Below are 21,986 nucleotides of genomic sequence, written 5' to 3' on the forward strand. Positions count from 1 at the left end.
ATAGCTAAAAGTATCGATTTGAATGAATTATTTTCTTTTTTCGACGTTGACACAAAATATATATATATTAACCTCGTCGATCTATATTTATGAAGATAAAAAGGATTGGTAAAAAAATTGAGGAAGAAGCGAAAAGAAATTAAACATCGTCGCGCGAGAAAAGGTTAAAAAAGCAATTCCCCGAACGTTAGACTGGGTTTGGAGGGGGTAGGTGGTAGGGGTAGGGGAAGGGGGACAGAAGAAGGGTGCTATGAATTTACGGGAGTCATTTAGTGTCCATTTTACGCCTTATTCGTATCAACTAAGCGTCGAGTTGAAGAGAAAGAAAGAGAGAAGGTAAGATAGCGGAAAGTTTGCTTTGGGGTAAAAAAAAGAAAAGGGGTGAGAAAAAACGAAAGAAAGAAAGAAAGTAAGAAAAAGAGAATACGGGGAGAGAGAGATAGAGAGAAAGAGAGAGAGAAAGAAAAAGAGACTTCCGAGAACAGAGAAGAGAACCCAGGTAACCTGTTGAGAGCTTCTGGAGAGGGCGAAAATGGAGAGCTTGCTGCAGCTTAACTTGGAGAATTTCCCAGACACACGCCAAGGGCATTACGAGGGAAAGTGGTGTTGAAGTCAGTTCTGCTTCTTGCGTTCGCACGCGCGCGCACACCTTCAACTTGAAAGAAAAGGAAATTTTTCTTTAGCCTCGGGTTGAATTTTTCTCTTTATTTATTTTTATTTTCATTGTTATTTTTCTTCTTATTTTTCTTTTTATTCTTTTTTTCTTTTGTTTTTTGTTTTTTAAGGAACAAGGATGATGCTATTTTCGCAAGTTATTGATATTTTTTCGTTTACGGATAAATAAGACTTGTGGAAAACTTATTTCAGATGCCGATAGTGTATTTCTGGGTGGAGAATTAGCGACGAGTCAGAACGTGGATTCGTTGATCTCGGCAAAAATTCTTTCCCCTTTTTAGGAAAGATCAGAGAATGAGAGAGAAAGAGAGATCGTGTTCAGACAGAGATTAACTCTATTAGGAGGATAAAAATTACCGCGCGAAAGAAACCCTCTTTAGAGGTTTTTACGTTTACGGAATAACGAAAGATCGCTAGTATTGATCGAAATATTAATCGTAATTGATGGTTCGGTTAAATTTAGCAATGGTGAAACGTCGTTGGACGAATAAATAGAATAGACAAAAATATTTTCTTACAAATAATACAAATTAAATGAATTCCTTTTTTTCTTTTTTGGATAGAATGAACGTATTAAAAATAAAAAAATCGAAAATAAACGATACTTATTTATAGCGTTTTTAAAGAGACCAATCATCGTAAAACTCGGTTGTCACGAAGTAAGAAAATTAAGGTCATAAAATGGGAGACCACAGCCAAACGTAGCAGCAGGTAACGTTTAATAGCATCGAGAGGACCAAAGTATCGTCACGCAATTTAGTAATGTCTCCTTTCTGTCTCAGAATTCTGGCTGATTCTCTCATTCTCAGAACGTAACGACGATACCAACGGTAGGTACCACCTCCTTCCTACCCTGAAAATACTAGCATAATTAAAATAATAAATTCTGTTGGCGGAGCACGACGCCCTTAGCGCTGCCTAAATTAGTAACACGTAGTGGTGCTACGTATCGCGAATTCTCTCATGCGTTTCTCTGCTAGCCGCAAAAGGCGTGTCTTGAATTATAAACGTTAGTGAGAACTACATATGTTCTCTCTCTCTTTCTCTCTAAGTATTTTCTTCCTCTCCCCGTTCTCTTTCATTTTTTCTACTACTTTCTTTTCTTTTTTAGACAGATGCCCTAATCCTGAAGATCGTAAGGAAGGTTTGCCGCGCGTGTCGAGGTCGCTCACGAAATAGGGTTCTGATTTTATTAGGGAAATGTTCGTTAGGAAACGTACCTGGCGACGAGCCAATTCGATCTCACGCTTCGTCGAATTTATTCTCTGAAATTGCGGATTCCGAAATGCTCGACGGATCCAGTCTCCTTTCTTTTTCTTTCCTTTTCTTTTTTCTTTTCTTTTTTTTTTCCTTCCCATTTTCATTCTTTTTCTTCTTTCCTTCTTCTACTTGTTCTTTCGAGTGGACGGACGGCAAAACTGGACGATTCGGATGGTAAGTCAAAATTCGAGAATTTTAGAGTAATTCCTAAAACTTTTACCGAGATATTTTTTCCTACCTTTCTTTTTTTTCTCTTTTCTTTTTTTTTTTGAAACGGGGAAACGTCGAGAGGGCCAACAAATACTACATCCAAGGATTATCATAATGTCGCTCGTCAGCCTGAAACGCGCATAAGCGTACGTGACGAGTACGTACTCCCGAAGTGACAGTATTTTCTTTTCCCTTTTCCTTTTTTTGTTCCTTCTGTTCTTTTTATAAGCCTACTCTAAAAAAGTTTCCGTGCGTTCGATTCGACAGATGTGTCTTTTTCTTTTTCTTCTCTCTCTCTCTCTTTCTCTTCTTTTTTTTTAATCTTTCGATCACCAGAATATTCTCATTCGTTGGTAGTGTCGAGTTTACGAGACACTGTACCCAACATCTATATCGTCGGTTCTTATTTGCTCTTGGTTTATTTCTGTCAATCAGGATTTTCCGATCGGACGAGACCGAACGAACTTTACGAGAGGGCTTGCAAGGAATGTTGAATGATTCGCGAGTTGAATATCAAACACGAAGGTCGGAATAATACTTGCGATTGTAGAAGTTCGTAACATTCGACGGTGGTTCGATTTATTTAATGTTACAGTATCTTGAAAATAATTGAGAAACTTTGATATAACAAATATTCTAATCACCCACCCACTCCCTGCGTTTAGGCAACACTTTATACGCACAAATGTTTGCGAATACGAAGGGATTTTAATAAAGTTTCTCACCGATAGATGGAATTGGCAAACAATTTTAACCGAAAAAGTCAAAAGTCATATTTATCTTCTACATAAGTAAAATTAAATCGAATTAATAATAATTGAAATTATTGACAAATTTTTGTTAAATTTGTTCATTTTTATTTTAAGCAAAACGTTAAAAAAACAAATTATGCAAATAAATGTTTTTCTTTGCGCCGAATTTTCGGTTAGTCGCATCTAAGAAAATGGCGGATTTTTTTCTTTCTCCTTTCAAAAGAAGAAAAAGAAAGGAGGAAGAAGGAGGAAGACATTTTAAGGGCGTCGTCGGGGGTAGTATCGCGACGTTGAATCGACGAAGGCGTCTGTGAAAAATGACATCGGGCTGAAAAGCTCCCTAAATAAGAAATCACTTTTGAAGTTGCACGGAGAGCGCATTATTCACTCGGTAGGAAAAGTCGAAAGTAAAATGGTCCTTCGGCTCCGCGCGGGATTCTCGGTCATCAATTTTCACGTCGCGTTTTCGTCGCGACAAAAAAAAAAGAAAGAAGGAAAAAAGAATCGCGCGAAAAGCGTTTTGCACCGAGGAGAAAAAAAAGGAAGGGAGAAGGGTGCGGATCGAGAATCGAATGGAACGTGGAATTATCTGTTTTGGCGTGTGCAACGCCGATAATCCGGGAGCTTCCTTTGTTGTTTGTAAAAAATGGAAGGAAAATGGAAAGAGCGAGAAGCAAAGGAAGGAATGGGAGAATGAAAGATCGGAACGATAACTCGACATGTTTTTTTTTGTTTATCTTAAAGGACATTTCACGATGATTAATCGAATGCTCTGTAATTAAAGAAAATAAATCTAAGTAATTGCGGGTGTTGTAATTGATGAACACCGTTCGTAGTACTTATTTTTCGAAATTGGAAAAAAGAGAGAGAAGGAAAGAAGCGTTCCAATCTTTATCCAAACAATTGTCTCTCGATTATCGTTTTTTGTTTATTTCCTTAGTTCAATTTGTGCAAGGAGGATTTGGCAAAAGGGTGTATTTTACTTTATACAAAATAACGAGATTGTTGGAACATTTGAACGAAATAAAATTTTGCATGAAATAATTGAGCGCATTCTTACGCTTACTTAATATTAAAAAAAAAAGAAAGAAAAATTGTACGAACAAAAACTTGATGGATTATTTTATAGATTGCAAATTTTTCATATTAAAGAGTATATCTATGTTTGAAAAAAAAAAGTGATTACATCAAGAAATATCGAATAGTTATTTCGTTTCAATAGATTGCAATTTTCTTGCCGTATAATAGAACACGAAAAGAATTGACCTATCTCTTAAAGCTAAAATGTTTCCGGGAATTTATGTAGGCCAGTCGATATTTAAACTCGACCAAGTTTTTTTCTTACAGTCACTCTTTTAATAGATTATTATAGATTGAATGGAGAAACCGATTCCAAGAATTTATGCGCGTTATTTTTACGACGCGTACTCGTAATTTTGCTGGTGTAAGAATTTAAAAAAAATTAATAGCATAAAAAAATATTATCTCTATCATCGTCTACGATATTTGAATAATTAATTAATAAATTATGTAAAACATACTCACAACTTTTAGATTCCCCAAATTTCTTTAAAATCCATTGATCAAAATCTTGGTGAAAATTTGCCGGAGATGTTGCTTTATCTGAAGGTTCTGTAGCAACTGGAAAGGTTTCTTTGCAAATAGTAGTAGTAGTAGTAGAAATAAGTAACGGATAGAAGACGGATCGCGTGCTATGTCAGCCGCGTTTCAGGACATTTCGTGCGTTCCGTGACAATAGGTTCGCCAATAAGCAAGCGACCCTTCTCCAGAGACACGATCATTGCCAATGGTAGTGGCAACGGTACCAGGCTCAGTCCGTACCTGGTCTTCTGACCTGCTTGCCAAGCTTTAAAGTAATATTATTAGAACTTAGACAAATTTGATCCTAACTAGTTAAGAACATTAATTATTAACAGAGGTCTTTCTCTTTTTCTCTCTCTTTCTTTCTGTTCATTTTAACAGAAGACATGACTGCACCGGACGCACCAACAGATTTTCGTCTAGAGTATATAGGCGGATTTATACAAAAGTCACTTAAATTGAAACCGGAAAAATGGGGAAAATTATTATTGACCGAAGAATACAGGAACGCTGTATTAGATTTTCTGAACAATCCATTACCGATGACACTCTTCGTTGTATTGACACCGAACGTTCAATTGGTAGCATCAACTTCTTTTCCGATACCATGTCAGAGAATGAAAGGTAAAAGTAGATAAAGTCAAGAAAATACACGAAATTACGCGATTTCATGAATTTTTGTTAGATCGAATGAACTCTTAATCGCAGGCCTTTATATCGTGAAAACAATCAAAGCGCCATTACCAAAAGAGAAAGGTGATTATTCATCGTTGTTAATAATCGGTGATCTATCTCATCGCGTGGTCGATCAATTGGCAACATTGATTGATAACGTTTTCGCGCCTCTTCTGAGTAATCCCAACAATCATAAGGATCTACCGGATGTTACGATCCAGGATATCTCGAAACACGTGCACTCGCTCAGAGGTACTTTGTATCAGGTGAGCTTTCTTTTTCTTTTTTTCGGGGGGAAAGGGAGGAGAGGGCGAGGGGTGGGGGAAATTGTAATTCTAAGCAAACAATTAATCAGTCGAATATCAAGGACGATTAAAAGGACGTTTTCCTCGAGACGATCAGGTGAAAGGTCAAGTTAATGGCAGGACAGTTCTACCGATGCCAGCCGGCTTGGAGAAGGTGACGGAGGTTGAGAGATTGGTCTCGACGGTAGGACCGCAAGCGGTCGATTTGTATCTGAAGAGCGCCATCGAGGGTGTCGTGATAAAGTGGGCTTATTTGGTGAATGACGTTGTCACTCAAGAATCGAGCGCCGCTTTTGACAACGGTCAGCAACCAACGCCGAACGTTGAACTTGATTATTGGTCCGTCAGACTGGCGAATTTAAGGTGATATATCACTAACTATATTAAAGGACAAAAAATGATGATAGAAAAAAAGTAATAATGATATTATCGAGATAAATCATATTCTTCGATTTGTTTTTTTTTTTTCTAGATATATCTACGATCAGCTGCAGGAAGATAGAGTAAAGAAAATGGCAACGATTTTAGAGAAAACCGAGAGCGCATATTTTCCGTGCTTTAGAACGCTCTCGGAAAATGTAGTGGCATCTTTGGAAGAAGCAAAAGATATATCCTTGTATTTGATGCCATTGAACAAGTGGTTTAAAGCTGTCGAAGAGACAGAATTTTCCGAGACTAAACCATTGATGGGAATTTTGATTCATTCGTTAGGATTGGCGTGGGCTAATTCGCAATATTATCAGAGTTCCTCCAAACTGATAATCATGTTGCGACAAATATGCAATCTGTTGATACAAGTTGCACAAAGATTTCTCGATCCTACGTCGATTTTTCAGAGCGACGTGGACGAAGCACTTCAACGCGTGCAGATATCGCGAGGTATGGATATATGAATATAATATCCAGAAACCGATATATTATAACATAAATCTTGCTTTCTCAGACATTCTGGAAGAATTCAAACGTCAGTTCGAGGCAAGAAGGAACATGCCTGGTATGAAACCTGATTCACCACCGTGGTCTTTCAATTCCGGCGTAGTTTTTATGCGTCTCGACGCGTTCCTCAAACGTTTGGCGGATATCGAGTGGCTGTTCAATACCGTATTAGAATTTGCCAAGCTCGAGAAAATAGAGATCGGTGGTATTCTCGGTAGATCGCTCAGCGCAAGGATCATCGATATTTTCAAGGAATTTCAACACCTTTTTGTTGCCTTAACGGTACAAACAAATGACGTACTCGATCCGGACGATGAAACATTTACATTAGACTGCGCCAAATTTAATTCATCCATTACCGATTTGGATAGTAAATTGGCCGTAATATTATGTCAATCATTCGACGATTGCGGTAATCTCGAGAGTGTGTTCAAGGTATACTAATATTTCATTGCGCAATAATTAGATAAGTAAATTATTTATCAATTAATATTTTGATTGAAAATAATTTCAGTTGATCAATATCGCAGGATCGGTGTTGGATAGGCCAATGATACGAAAACAATTTAACGATCGTTATACAAGGATTCTGGAGCTTCTTAACATCGAGTTGACCGTTGTTGAAGCTTTATTCAATCGTGGCACAAAAGGTGCTCTGGCTGATCTTCCACCTCTGACAGCTTCTTTAACTTTTACCAGTATGCTCAGAAAACGAATCGAACGACCAATTCAAAATTTCAAAGCCATGCCAAATCCGTATGTAAAGGAGTCTTCGTTAAATTGAACCGATAATAATAATAATTATATTTTCAGCATCGTTAATACCGAAGAGGGTATCGCCATAATCGAACGTTATGAAAGACTCGTTAATATTATTACGAAAAAAGAAGAAAATCTTTTCGTTGAATGGGTGGAAGCTGTTCCAAGAACAGTTGACGCCGGTTTGAATTGTAATTTAATGATCAAGGATCAACGCTCGATTTTACAATTAAATTTCGATCCTGATCTATTAGCCATTTTGAAAGAAGTCAAGTACTTGAAGCGCATGTCTCGTTCGGATATTCCTCAGGAAGCATTAGAGGTTATTACTTTATTTATCTTAATCGATAATCTTTGCAGATATCAATATATAAATTGTAATAAACGTGTAACACAAATCAAAATAAATAATTAATCAGGTGTCGGAGAAAGCAGAGACGTTTAGAAAATTTCATATGTTACTTATCGCGACTATCGATTCTTACAATGACACTCGAAGATCAACGAAAAACGTCGAACTCGATTTGATCAAATCCGAACTAGCGGAAATCGATTCGATGATACACCAAGGCGAGTCAGAGCTCTGTTGGCGTTCGGAAGGACTTTTGGAATACATTGTCAAATTGGAAGAGCTCGTAAACGGGCTTTGGAAACGCGTGAGAGCTGCTCAAACGAATGTGAACAAGATTCAATTGATTTTGGAGCCTTGGACGAAGATGCCACTTTTCGGGAGAAAGGATTGTCGTAAGGATGCGTTGCTTTGTTTAGAGGAACGACAAGAAAGAGTTTCGAAACGTTACGCTGACGTGACCAAAATTGCCGAACAAATACACTCATTGTTGGAGGAAAATAAACATTTATTTCAAATCGATGATGATGATGATGATAAGAAAGAAGTTTGGAAAGAGTATGTCAAATACGTTGACGATATAGTGATCGAGTCACTTCGCAAAGCTGTTGGATGTACGCTTGGTTATCTGGCAGACAATATGGATTCGAGTGTTCAAAACGAGCCCCTTTTAGAAGCCAAATTAGAATTGAGAGAACCCGATCTTTATTATGCACCATCGTTGGAACCTGACGATCCCGATGGTCTCGAGCAACTTATTGCTGGATTACTGAACGATACCATTGGTATGGCTACGCTTATTCCACGATTAAGGTCTGATTATATTGACTATGTCGAGGAATTGGAAAACGATCCTGATATCAAGGGCATGAAAAATGAAATATTAGAAAGTTTAGCTAACGCGATAGATGAGGCTATCGATTTTTGTGGTAACTTCGAAGGTATACGATTAGAATATATTGTTAATGAAATAATGAACTCAATTATTAACTCTCTGTTTGACTAAATCTGTCATCCGTTAATCGTTTGAAATTAGGATACGCTTTTCTTTGGCTCGAAGATAGGGATGTGGTAATGCAACAATTTCTCGAATACAGTCGACAGTTAACGATGGAGGAAATGGAGATGGTAACGGCACAGGATCCCAAGGGTCCAGTGCGGTCCGCGCCGAAGAAGGAGCAATTTCGCGAACAAATCGATCTCTACGAGGGTCTTTATCTCGAGATCGAGGAGATGGATCTTTCGAGAGTGTTTTGCGGTTGGTTCAGAGTAGACATTCGACCCTTCAGACAGTCGGTCCTGAATACTGTTTGTAAATGGTCGAATATGTTTAAAGCACATATGGTTAATCACGTTACTAGCAGTCTATCGGATCTCGGAGCTTTTATAAGGTTAGAAAAAAACCAACACGATGTTTTCTCCTTTATTATTAAAATACGAGCCCAATCGAAAGTACTTAAATATCGATTTAGACGGGCGGACGAAGGTTTGTTGCAACAAGTACAACCAGGAGATTATCTGGGACTCGTTAGTATTATGGGGTATTTGATGCAAGTTAAAGAGAGACAACCTACCACGGACGAGATGTTCAAACCCTTGGAAGAGACCGTAGAATTACTCAAGTTTTACGATCAAGATATTCCCGAAGAAGTGAACGTATTACTTAAAGAACTTCCAGAACAATGGGCCAATACGAAAAAATTGGCCCTCATGGTGAAACAACAGGTTGCTCCCTTACAAGCGGGTTAGTAAAACTTTTGCTAACTTTCTCTCTCTCTCTCTCTCTTCTTAGGTTTTTATTTCTCGTATTACAAAAATCATTCAAACGAAATATCACGTATCCTAGGCGAGGTCTCCAGAATTCGTAGTAGAATTTCTGCATTCGATACGACGATCATGCTTTATCGCGAAGCATTTAGGCGTAATGATTTCTTCAAATTTGACTGTCAACAACCTTACGAATTGTTGGACGAAGCTCATCAAGAAATTCACATGTTGGAATGTCAAATGAGAGACATACAGGAATCGGCCTCATTGTTCGAAGTGATTGTACCGGAATTCAAGCAATTGAAGCAATGCAGAAAGGAATTAAAGATGCTTAAACAATTATGGGATTACGTGAACATCGTAGTGAGCAGTATAGACGGATGGAAGACTACACCTTGGAGAAAAATCGATGTTGAGAATATGGATATCGAGTGTAAAAAGTTTGCCAAAGAAATACGAAGTTAGTAGTTTCCAATTAATACTTAAAATTGAACTGTAAGTAATGCATAAACGGGATCATGCACTGATTTTAATAAAATGTAGTTATTGCTGTCATCTACTGTAAAAGCACATTTGGTCTGTTAATACATAAGACGATCCAATTCGTGTATTGTTTTTTTAATTAATAATTAAACAAAAATTAATTATTATTTGTTTACTTGATTAGCTTTAGACAAAGAAATGCGTCAATGGGATATTTACATATCGCTCGAAGCTACTGTGAAAAATATGTTGACATCGTTGCGAGCAGTTGGTGAACTTCAAAATCCTGCGATTCGGGAAAGACATTGGCGTCAATTGATGAACAGTACGAAGGTATCGCTGTTACGTATTTGATGAAATTTTCATTATTGGGATAAGTACGATTAAGAGAAATCGTTTTATGAAATTTATGATATTTCTTCTTTTGATACTAATATCGGCTAACTTTAAATCGCGAATGTTGCCTTAATGTATATTAGAAATAGTTGCACTGCTGTATATATACGCTGTCGATGTTGCAGAAATTGGGCTACATGACTCCAGAGATGACCGTAAGTTCACTGTATATAAAGTGCACAGCATAATATATTTTTTTTAATTATTGTATCAAACCTTTTTTTTTCGATTCCTGCTTTGACGTCATAACATCAGAAGCATTGTCCATTTTGTTTAAATTAAATTATTTAATCATTTTAATATGGTTTTAATTCATTTTGAATAAATATATTTCTATAATATGCTGCATCTCTTTCGATATTAATTTAATATCATAATCATAACGATCATTGTAAAATATCATATTGTACATTTATTGAATAAATTCATTGTGCAATACATCGTTCATGAAACCTAATACGCACTCGATCAGCCTTGATCCTTTCGTTCCTAAATTGGAAATATAAAAAATAGAATATATTCCGAATTGACGAACAATACGTTAGACAAGATTCCATTGTGTAGGTGCGTTTTGTAATGGACGAATTGACAAAATTGGCTGATTTGCTCGAATTGAATCTTCACGAGTGCGAGGAAGAAGTGAAGAACATCGTTGATAAAGCGGTGAAAGAAATGTCAATGGAAAGGTATATGAAAGAATTGAACGTAACTTGGTCGAAAATGGAATTCGAAAAAGAGATTCACGTTAGAACGGGTGCGACTTTGATCAGAGCGAGTGAAGAATTAATCGAAACTTTGGAAGAAAACCAGGTAGCTGCGTTGATCACAAACTTTTATCTAAGAATATATCAGCTTGAAGTGATTCGATCGATTTCCCCGATAAAATTGATTACAGGTTCAATTGCAAAATTTAATCACGTCCAAGTTCATAGCACACTTCTTGGAAGAGGTTTCCGCTTGGCAAAAAAAGTTAAGCGTTGCTGATCAAGTTACCACGGTTTGGTTCGAAGTACAACGAACGTGGATGCATTTGGAAAGTATCTTCATGTCATCCGAAGATATTCGTCGTCAATTACCCGTCGACGCTGATAGATTTAATAAAATAGACAAGGAATTTAAAGAGATGACGACGGAAATGGCAAAGACACCGAACGTTATTGAGGCAACGAATAAAGAAGGTTTGGTAGCTGCATTGGATATACTTCAAAAGGAGCTTGTCCTGTGCGAGAAAGCATTGGCCGAGTATTTGGAAACGAAACGTTTGGCCTTTCCTCGATTTTACTTCGTATCTTCGAGCGATTTATTAGACATACTGTCCAATGGAAATCAGCCGGAAATAGTAGCGAAACATTTGACGAAATTGTTCGATTCAATGGCTCGATTAAAATTCGACGATTCGAACGAGGAAACGATTAAGCGCGTATCAGGTTAACACTAATTAAAGAACATGATTATCAATTAAATGTAAAATAAATTTAAACGCTAAGGTAAGAAGATTAATTAAAATAGCTGTTTCCTTTGCTAGGAATGTTCGCTAAGGATGGAGAATACGTGGAATTTTGTAATTGCGAAATGATTTGCGATGGACCGGTCGAGGCTTGGTTGAATCGACTTCAACGTTCCATGAGAGTTTCCATTCGGCACTATTTCAGCGAGGCCGTTATCGCTTACGAGGAAAAACCACGAGAGCAATGGCTTTTCGATTACCCAGCTCAAGTTTCTCTATGTGGTACGCAGATCTGGTGGACAACCGAAGTTAATTTAGCGTTTGCTCGATTGGAGGAAGGCTACGATAGCGCAATAAAAGATTACTTGAAGAAGCAAATATCTCAGTTAAGTACTCTGATAACGTTATTAATCGGCGAACTTACTAAACAAGAGAGACAAAAAGTGATGACGATCTGTACGATAGACGTACACTCGAGGGATGTCGTAACGAAGTTGGTTCAGTCAAAGATAGAAACAGCTCAAGCCTTTCAATGGCAAAGTCAATTACGACATCGTTGGGATGAGAAGGAAAAGGATTGCTTTGCCAATATTTGCGACGCTCAATTTAAGTATTCTCACGAGTATTTGGGAAATACTCCTAGGTAAGATATAAGATAAGATAAGAGAATAGAAGATTAAGTTTTCAACTAACTTCGACTCTTACGTAATTATTGTTATTTTGATCTGTCATTTAGGTTAGTCATCACACCACTGACAGACAGATGTTACATAACTTTAACGCAATCGTTACATTTGATCATGGGTGGTGGACCAGCCGGTCCAGCTGGAACGGGTAAAACAGAGACAACTAAGGATCTCGGTAGAGCTCTTGGAATTATGGTCTACGTCTTCAATTGTTCCGAACAAATGGATTACAAATCCTGCGGAAACATATACAAGGGATTGGCGCAAACGGGTGCCTGGGGATGTTTCGACGAGTTCAATCGAATCACAGTCGAGGTATTGTCAGTCGTTGCCGTCCAAGTTAAATCGATTCAAGACGCCATCAGGGATAAAAAGGAAAAATTCAATTTCATGGGTGAGATTATTGGATTGGAACCGACCGTGGGAATATTCATAACCATGAATCCTGGTTACGCTGGTCGTACGGAATTACCGGAAAATTTGAAGGCCCTTTTTCGACCTTGCGCGATGGTCGTGCCTGATTTCGAATTGATTTGCGAGATTATGTTGGTAGCTGAGGGATTTCAGGAAGCGAGAGTACTCGCAAGAAAATTTATCACGCTTTACACGTTGTGCAAAGAATTGTTATCGAAACAAGATCATTACGATTGGGGACTCAGGGCGATTAAATCCGTTCTCGTAGTGGCAGGAAGTTTGAAAAGAGGTGATCCTGGTAGACCCGAAGAAGAAGTTCTTATGAGAGCCCTAAGAGATTTTAATATTCCTAAAGTAGTCTCGGATGATTTACCCGTCTTCATGGGATTGATAGCGGATCTTTTTCCAGCCTTGGATGTACCCAGAAAACGAGACGTAGAGTTTGAGAAGATGGTTAAACAAGCAGCTACCGATCTTTCATTGCAACCGGAAGATGGTTTCATTCTTAAAGTTGTACAATTGGAGGAATTACTCGAAGTAAGACATTCCGTATTCATAGTAGGTTCTGCTGGATCTGGAAAGACTCAAGTATGGAAGACATTATTTAGAACGTATCAGAACATCAAGAGGAAGCCAATTTATAACGACTTGAATCCAAAAGCTGTAACCAATGACGAATTATTTGGTATCATCAATCCGGCTACACGCGAATGGAAAGACGGTTTGTTTTCTGTGATCATGCGAGAACAAGCTAATTTGGGAGGGGATAATCCTAAGTGGATTCTGTTGGACGGTGACATCGATCCAATGTGGATCGAATCTTTAAACACTGTCATGGATGACAACAAAGTACTTACGTTGGCAAGCAACGAGAGGATAGCTTTGACTCCAGCTATGAGACTGTTGTTTGAGATTTCGAATCTTAGAACAGCTACACCTGCTACTGTATCGCGAGCTGGAATTTTGTATATTAATCCACAAGATTTAGGATGGAATCCATATGTCACTAGTTGGGTCGAGAAGAGGAGCAATCCCGTTGAAAAATCCTGTTTAGTGATGCTATTTGACAAATACATTCCTACGTGTTTGGAAACTTTAAGGAGCAGATTTAAAAAGATCACGCCTATCGCCGATATGGCACACGTAGAAATGTTGTGCTATTTGTTGAATTGTCTTTTGAAACCAGAATTAACGGCAAATGATTTTCATAAAGATCATTACGAACTTTATTTCGTGTTCGCGGCCGTTTGGGCATTTGGTTCGGCCATGTTTCAAGATCAGACTGTAGATTATCGTATAGAGTTTACCAAATGGTGGGCGAACGAGTTCGATCAGATTAAATTTCCATCGGAAGGCACTGTCTTCGATTACTATATTGATACGGAGACAAAAGATTTTGTTCCGTGGACTGAACGTCTACCAAAGTTCGAGCTAGACCCAGAGATACCTTTACAAGCCGTTCTGGTCTATACTTCTGAATGTATTAGAATAAAATATTTTTTGGATTTATTGATGCCCGAGAAACATCCCGTGATGTTAGTTGGTTCAGCAGGTTGTGGAAAAACCATTTTGGTTAACGAAAAGCTATTACAATTATCGGAAAATTATGCGATCGCTAACGTGCCGTTTAATTTTTACACGACCTCGGAAATGTTGCAAAAGATTTTGGAAAAATCGTTGGAAAAGAAAGCTGGTAGAAATTATGGACCACCGGGAAATAAAAGTTTGGTATATTTCATCGATGACATGAATATGCCGGAAGTTGATGGTTACGGTACCGTTCAACCTCACACTTTGATTCGTCAGCATTTGGATTATGGTCATTGGTATGACAGAACGAAACTAACATTGAAAGATATACATAATTGTCAGTACGTGAGTTGCATGAATCCCACGGCAGGATCTTTCACGATCAATCCGAGATTGCAAAGGCACTTTGTCGTGTTTGCTGTTAGTTTTCCTAACACTGAATCTCTGACAACGATCTATTCCTCGATATTGTCACAACATCTTGCTAACGTTGAACATAGGTGATTGATGAACAAATATTTCTGATATTAAATTCGATTTAAACGTTTTGTGAATTGTTCTCACCCGTTATTATTTTTAGATTTCCACTGTGCGTCACTGAACTCTGTCCCAATATCGTTCAAGCCTCGATACAACTGCATCATCGTTGCGCACAGATGTTCCTACCGACAGCCGTCAAGTTTCATTATATTTTCAATCTCCGAGATCTTTCCAACTGCTTCCAAGGCTTGTTGTTCAGCGGCAACGAGTGCTTGCAATCGCCGATCGATTTAATAAGACTTTGGATGCACGAGACTCACCGAGTTTACGGAGACAAATTGATCGAAGAAAAGGATATTGAAACTTTTTCCAAATTGCAATTGGATATCTTGAAAAAGAATGTTGAAGAAGTCGACGAGGGTTCGATTCTGGAGAAACCAAATATTTATTGTCATTTCGCAGGTACTTTTCTATTAAATAATTCGAATAATCTTGATTTTTAAATGAACAATTATTTTTCTAGGAGGAGTCGGTGAACCTAAATACATGCCAATAAAAGATTGGAGTACATTACATCGATTATTATCCGAAGCTATGATCAGTTATAACGATCTCGTAGCTGCTATGAATTTAGTGCTTTTTGAGGACGCCATGATGAATGTCTGCCGCATAAATAGGATATTGGAATCGCCAAGAGGAAGCGCATTGCTGGTTGGCGTCGGTGGTTCTGGCAAACAGAGCCTTTCCCGTTTGGCTGCCTTCATAAGTTCGCTGGAAGTTTTCCAGATTCAATTGAAGAAGGGTTACGGCATCGTTGATCTTAAGTTGGAACTAGCGTCGCTATATCTAAAATCAGGATTAAAGAATCTTGGTATTGTCTTTCTCATGACCGATGCTCAAGTACCAAACGAACAATTTCTTGTGCTAATTAACGACATGCTAGCATCCGGCGAGGTTCCAGATCTTTTCGCCGAAGACGAGATAGAAAATATTATAGCAGGTATATTTTCGATTGATAAGTTACAATATTATTCATTGATATTATTTATAAACGGAATATTGGATTTGATTAAACCATCATAGGAGTTCGGAATGAAGTCAAGGGGGCTGGTATGCTCGACACTCGTGAAAATTGTTGGAAATTTTTTATCGATCGCGTGCGACGTCAATTGAGAATAGTTTTATGTTTCTCACCGGTTGGATCCACGCTTAGAGTCAGATCACGAAAATTTCCGGCTATAGTTAATAGTACGGCTATTAATTGGTTTCATGAATGGCCTCAGGAAGCTTTGATGTCAGTTTCCAAGAGATTTTTGCAAGAACTTAATGAACTTCCAGAAAGTTACAGGTTAATCATTTTGTTTACTTCTTTTTATTTATAAATGAGAAAGTTGTAATAACTTTACATTTGTACATGGGTGATTCCGTTTTATTTAGGGAATCGGTTGCAAAATTCATGGCTCATGCTCATACGAGCGTCAACACAGCAAGTCGACAGTATTTAGCTAGCGAGCGTCGATACAATTACACGACACCTAAATCCTTTTTAGAACAGATCAGTCTCTACACGAGATTGTTGAAAACCAAATCTAGTGAGCTTCGTGCGAGTGTAACAAGATTAGAAAATGGTCTGGATAAGCTCAGATCTACCGCAGTTCAAGTGGATGGTTTGAAAGAAAAGTTGGCAGAACAAGAAGTCGAATTGCAGCAAAAGAACGAAGCTGCCGATGCTCTGATTACCATCGTGGGCGTTGAAACGGAAAAGGTTCAAAAAGAAAAGGCGTTAGGTAATTATTTTAACTAACATTAAAATAAGGAGACATATAAAAAATATCAATAAATTTAACAGCCGACGAGGAAGAATTCAAAGTAGCTGTAATAGCTGAGGAAGTAGCGAAGAAGCAAAAGGATTGCGAGGCGGATTTAATGAAAGCCGAACCAGCTTTATTGGCAGCCCAAGAAGCTTTGAATACATTAAATAAAGCGAATCTAACCGAATTGAAGTCATTTGGTTCGCCACCTGGTGCCGTGACAAACGTGACGGCAGCTGTTATGGTTTTACTTGCACCTAATGGAAAAGTTCCCAAAGATAGAAGCTGGAAAGCGGCTAAGGTATTTTATTACAAAATTAATTCAACATTTAATGGCCAACTAACTTTTTTTTTTAGATCGTTATGGCAAAAGTTGACACATTTTTGGATGCTTTAATCAATTACGAGAAAGAAAATATCCATCCAGAAGTTATTAAAGCGATACAACCTTATCTGAAAGATTCGGAATTCGAACCGGAATTCGTGAGATCGAAATCCGCCGCAGCCGCAGGTTTGTGCGCTTGGGTGATCAATATCATCAAATTTTATGAAGTTTTTTGCGATGTTGAACCAAAGAGGCAAGCGCTCGCTCAGGCGAACGCCGAATTGGCTGCCGCGCAAGAAAAATCAGCGATCATTAAACTAAAAGTTGCTGTAAGTGCACTTCTGATCGTTAGACAACGTGTTCATAAATTTTCTAAGATCTTATTATTGTTTGTTTCTTAATAGTCTTTGGAAGAACAGTTGGCCAAGTTAACCGCAGACTTTGAACAAGCGACGGCTGAAAAACTAAAGTGTCAACAGGAAGCAGATGCGACTAACGCAACGATCGCACTTGCTAATAGACTGGTCGGTGGGCTGGCATCCGAGAACGTTCGTTGGGCTGAGTCTGTAGCAAGGTAAAAAACAAACGACTAAACATATAACGTAAAGAAAATTAAATGGATAATTGTAAACGTTGACAAATATTATAGTTTCATGCAACAAGCATCCACTTTACCGGGAGATGTTCTTCTGGTAACAGCATTTATATCATACGTTGGTTGTTTTACAAAGCAATTCCGTCAAGATTTGTTGAATAAGCAGTGGTTACCATTTTTACGAAACGTTGAACCTTCCGTGCCAATTACTGAAGGACTAGATCCTCTATCATTATTGACAGATGACACGCAAATTGCCAAGTGGAATAATGAGGGTTTACCAAACGACAGAATGTCAACAGAAAATGCTACCATTCTAATTAGTTCGGATCGTTGGCCACTAATGATAGATCCACAGGTAATCCAATAATTATCTATCGAACTAAAGAATAATAATTAATATACTACTTGTTCATTATATCACAGCTTCAAGGTATTAAGTGGATCAAAGAAAAATATGGCAACGAGTTACGAGTCATTAGATTAGGTCAACGTGGTTATCTCGAAGTTATCGAGCATTCCTTGGCAGCTGGATCAACGGTACTTCTCGAAAACATCGGTGAAAGCGTTGATCCCGTTTTGGATACATTGCTAGGACGCAATTTGATTAAAAAAGGCAAGGCCATAAAGATAGGCGACAAAGAAGTAGAATATAATTCTAATTTCCGGCTTATACTTCATACGAAATTGGCGAATCCTCATTATAAACCTGAGATGCAAGCTCAAACGACATTGATCAACTTCACCGTGACGAGGGATGGGCTTGAAGATCAATTGCTGGCAGAGGTCGTGAAAGCTGAAAGACCCGATCTGGAGGAACTTAAAGCGGAACTAACGAGACAGCAAAATGATTTTAAAATTACGTTGAACAGTTTGGAAGATTCTCTTCTTTCGAGGTTGCTTATAATTAAATTGAAAAATTTACATAATCTTTGATCGATCGATTTAACTCTAATGGCAATTTATTATCGTAGATTGTCATCAGCTGGTAGCAACGTTCTTGAAGACACGTCATTGGTCGAAAATTTAGAAACGACGAAAAGAACAGCTGCAGAAATCGAATCTAGGGTAATCGAAGCGCGTGGAACTAGTCGAGAAATCGATGCTGCACGTGAACTTTATCGACCAGCCGCAGCCCGTGCTTCCTTGCTGTATTTCATTTTAAATGATTTGAACACTATAAATCCAATTTACCAATTCTCGTTAAAGGCCTTCAGCGTAGTATTTCAAAATGCTATTTCAAAAGCCGAGCCTGCGGCAAACGTTAATAGCAGAGTTCAGAATCTCATAGAATGTATAACCTATTCGGTTTTTATGTACACCACGAGGGGTCTCTTCGAATGCGACAAATTGATCTTTACTTGTCAAATGGCCTTTCAAATTCTCTTGGCATGCGACGAAGTTACTCCCGGTGAACTCGATTTTCTTTTGAGATTTCCCATAACTCCTCACGTCACATCTCCCGTTGATTTTCTCACGAATACCAGTTGGGGTGGAATTAGGAGTCTCGCCACGAGAGAAGAATTTCGGTGAGAAATGAAGTAGAACTACTAGATAAGGAAATAGAACAATTGATTTTTAAATAATGCAATTCCTTTTACAGTAACTTGGACAGGGACATAGAAGGTTCGACGAAACGTTGGAAGAAATTCGTCGAGTGTGAGTGCCCGGAACGTGAAAAATTTCCGCAAGAGTGGAAAAATAAAACAGCGATACAAAGGTTGTGCATGCTGAGAGCTTTACGGCCTGATCGAATGACTTACGCTATTACCGCTTTTATCGAGGAGAAACTCGGTCCAAGATACACCGAAGGGAGAACGGTGGAATTTGCGAAATCTTTCGAAGAAGCTAGTCCTAGTACTCCGATATTTTTTATCCTCTCACCCGGCGTCAATCCTCTCAAGGTAAAGTAACTTTCTCGATATGCTGACGTCTACCAAATTATTATTTATCTTCTGTCCTGGCATTTTAGGATGTCGAAGACCTTGGCCGACGATTACGGTTCACGTGCGACAATCAAAATTTCCACAACGTTTCGCTCGGTCAAGGCCAAGAGACCGTAGCCGAACAGGCCATGGATGTAGCGGCTAAGAATGGTCATTGGGTGATATTACAGAATATACATCTCGTAAAAAAATGGTTACCCTTATTAGAGAAAAAATTAGAAACGGCCGCTGATGGGTCTCACGATGATTACAGAGTTTTTATGAGCGCCGAACCGGCAGGCTCGCCTTCCGGTCATATAATTCCTCAGGGTATCCTAGAATCGTCTATCAAAATCACGAACGAGCCGCCAACTGGCATGCAGGCGAACCTACACAAAGCCTTAGATAATTTTACTCAAGAGACCTTAGAAATGTGTTCTAAGGAAGCTGAATTCAAAGCTATTTTGTTCTCTCTTTGTTACTTCCATGCTGTTGTAGCCGAACGACGAAAGTTTGGTCCTCAAGGATGGAACAAGATTTACCCTTTTAACGTCGGTGACTTGAATATTAGCGTTAGTGTGCTCTACAATTACTTGGAAGCTAGTCCGAAGGTTCCTTGGGAGGATCTAAGGTTGGTATTTCATCGAGATAATCTCTTCGTAATAAAGTTTCTTCTACGAAAAGTCGTTGAGATTTTATTTTAATACTCAAAGGTATCTCTTCGGTGAAATCATGTATGGTGGACACATAACCGACGACTGGGATAGAAGACTCTGCGTTTCTTACCTTGAAGAATTCTTGCAACCAGATCTGGTCAATGGAGAATTACAATTAGCACCAGGTACAATTAATTATGTCTTGTTGAAGAAAATCTATTGTTTTCGAAAAATATTAATTATTATTAATTATTGAAGGTTTCCCAGCACCACCCAACACAGATCTAGCTGGTTATCACACTTACATAGACGAAGTTATACCTCCGGAATCTCCATACTTGTACGGTTTACATCCAAACGCTGAGATAGGTTTTCTAACAATGACTGCCGAAAATTTATTTAAAACCGTTTTCGAAATGCAACCGAGAGATGCAGGTAGTTCAGGAGGACAGACAGTAACCAGAGAAGATAAGGTATCTCGATGATGATAATTATTTATTTTAATTAATCGAATTAAATCATACGATCTTTTAACACAGGTCAAACAAATGTTGGACGAAATAATAGAGAAATTACCAGATGAGTTCAAGATGTCTGAGATAATGGGTAAGGTCGAGGAACGTACACCTTACGTGATCGTAGCCTTTCAAGAGTGCGAGAGGATGAATTATTTGACGAGTGAGATCAAACGGTCCCTACGTGAGCTGGATTTAGGATTGAAGGGTGAACTGACGATCACATCGGACATGGAGGATCTGGAGAACGCTTTGTTTCTCGATCAAGTTCCACCCGTTTGGACGATGAGAGCGTATCCCTCTTTGTTGGGTCTTACGAGCTGGTTCGTCGACTTATTATTGAGGCTTAGAGAATTGGAAAGCTGGTCTACCGACTTTGTTGTAAGAGAAAATCCTAACGTCCATTTCCTTCCTTCGAATGTTATTCAATTTATCAATTTAACAACAATCTCGTGATTCCTTTTGTTCAGTTACCAGCCTCGGTCTGGCTCGCTGGCTTCTTCAATCCACAATCGTTATTGACAGCGATCATGCAGTCTACGGCTAGGAGGCAGGAATTACCGTTAGACAAAATGTGCCTTCACTGCGACGTGACGAAGAAGAACAAAGAGGAATTTACGTCGGCACCGAGAGACGGCGCCTACGTTCATGGAATTTTTATGGAAGGGGCTAGGTGGGACGTCCAGACTGGTATCATAATCGATTCCAAACCGAAGGAATTGTTTCCACTGATGCCGGTTATAAATGTACGAGCGATTACGCAGGACAAGCAAGATTTGAGAAACATGTACGAGTGTCCGGTTTATAAAACTCGTACACGCGGGCCCACTTACGTTTGGACTTTCAATTTGAAAACCAAGGACAAGCCTGCTAAATGGACTCTAGCGGGGGTTGCACTTTTGCTTCAAACTTAAATGATTTTTTTTTTTCATTAGTAAAATCACGATCGTACCTGAATATAATATAATAGAAATAAATACTATAACTATGTGTATATCTGTTAAATAACGTCGCAAATAATAATAATATTTACATGAAAGCTTGAACGTTTCAAAGAATACTCACAAAGAAAAAGGGACGGAAACTTTAATCTCATCTTGTCACTTAGCCTAATCGAAGTCGTTGCTCAGCCGCGATTACTCGACGTAAATAGGACGTAGATCGTCGGACGGTACTCCCGGAAGACCGGATAGGACGGCAGGCCACACGAAAATACTAGGACATCGACTAATCGAGCGAAGGTTAATAAAACGAAAGACGGAGGAAACTAACTCGAAGTCTCGGAGGAGGTATCCTCCCCCTTCCTTCCTTCCTTCCTTCCTTCCTTCGAGAACGAAAAGGTCGAATTTTCTACGATGGGGAAAAAAGAAATTATCCGTCATTCGTAAAAACTGCTTTCTTGGATAAGAACGAACAAAGCTGTAAGAAAGTAG

General features: G+C 38.6%; 1 protein-coding gene across 1 annotated transcript; it reads left to right on the forward strand.

Moving 5' to 3' along the window:
* Nucleotides 1-4,885: 4,885 nt before the first annotated feature.
* On the forward strand, nt 4,886-21,558 carry LOC122520886 (dynein beta chain, ciliary). The gene is made up of 33 exons (XM_043641204.1): nt 4,886-5,129; nt 5,208-5,440; nt 5,577-5,842; nt 5,952-6,358; nt 6,423-6,850; nt 6,930-7,171; nt 7,229-7,496; nt 7,594-8,464; nt 8,560-8,914; nt 8,996-9,267; nt 9,370-9,750; nt 9,958-10,106; nt 10,295-10,324; nt 10,734-10,979; nt 11,065-11,596; nt 11,695-12,259; nt 12,353-14,746; nt 14,827-15,188; nt 15,250-15,726; nt 15,810-16,074; nt 16,164-16,513; nt 16,576-16,838; nt 16,895-17,191; nt 17,267-17,436; nt 17,512-17,815; nt 17,884-18,353; nt 18,432-18,986; nt 19,061-19,361; nt 19,430-20,013; nt 20,096-20,223; nt 20,297-20,511; nt 20,578-20,934; nt 21,024-21,558. The coding sequence occupies exons 1-33, from the start codon at nt 4,886-4,888 to the stop codon at nt 21,465-21,467; spliced, it is 13,425 nt and encodes a 4,474-aa protein (XP_043497139.1). The 3' UTR covers nt 21,468-21,558.
* Nucleotides 21,559-21,986: the final 428 nt, after the last annotated feature.

This window comes from Polistes fuscatus, unplaced genomic scaffold, assembly GCF_010416935.1.
Source record: "Polistes fuscatus isolate 324 unplaced genomic scaffold, CU_Pfus_HIC Scaffold4, whole genome shotgun sequence".
Classification (NCBI taxonomy): domain Eukaryota; kingdom Metazoa; phylum Arthropoda; class Insecta; order Hymenoptera; family Vespidae; genus Polistes; species Polistes fuscatus.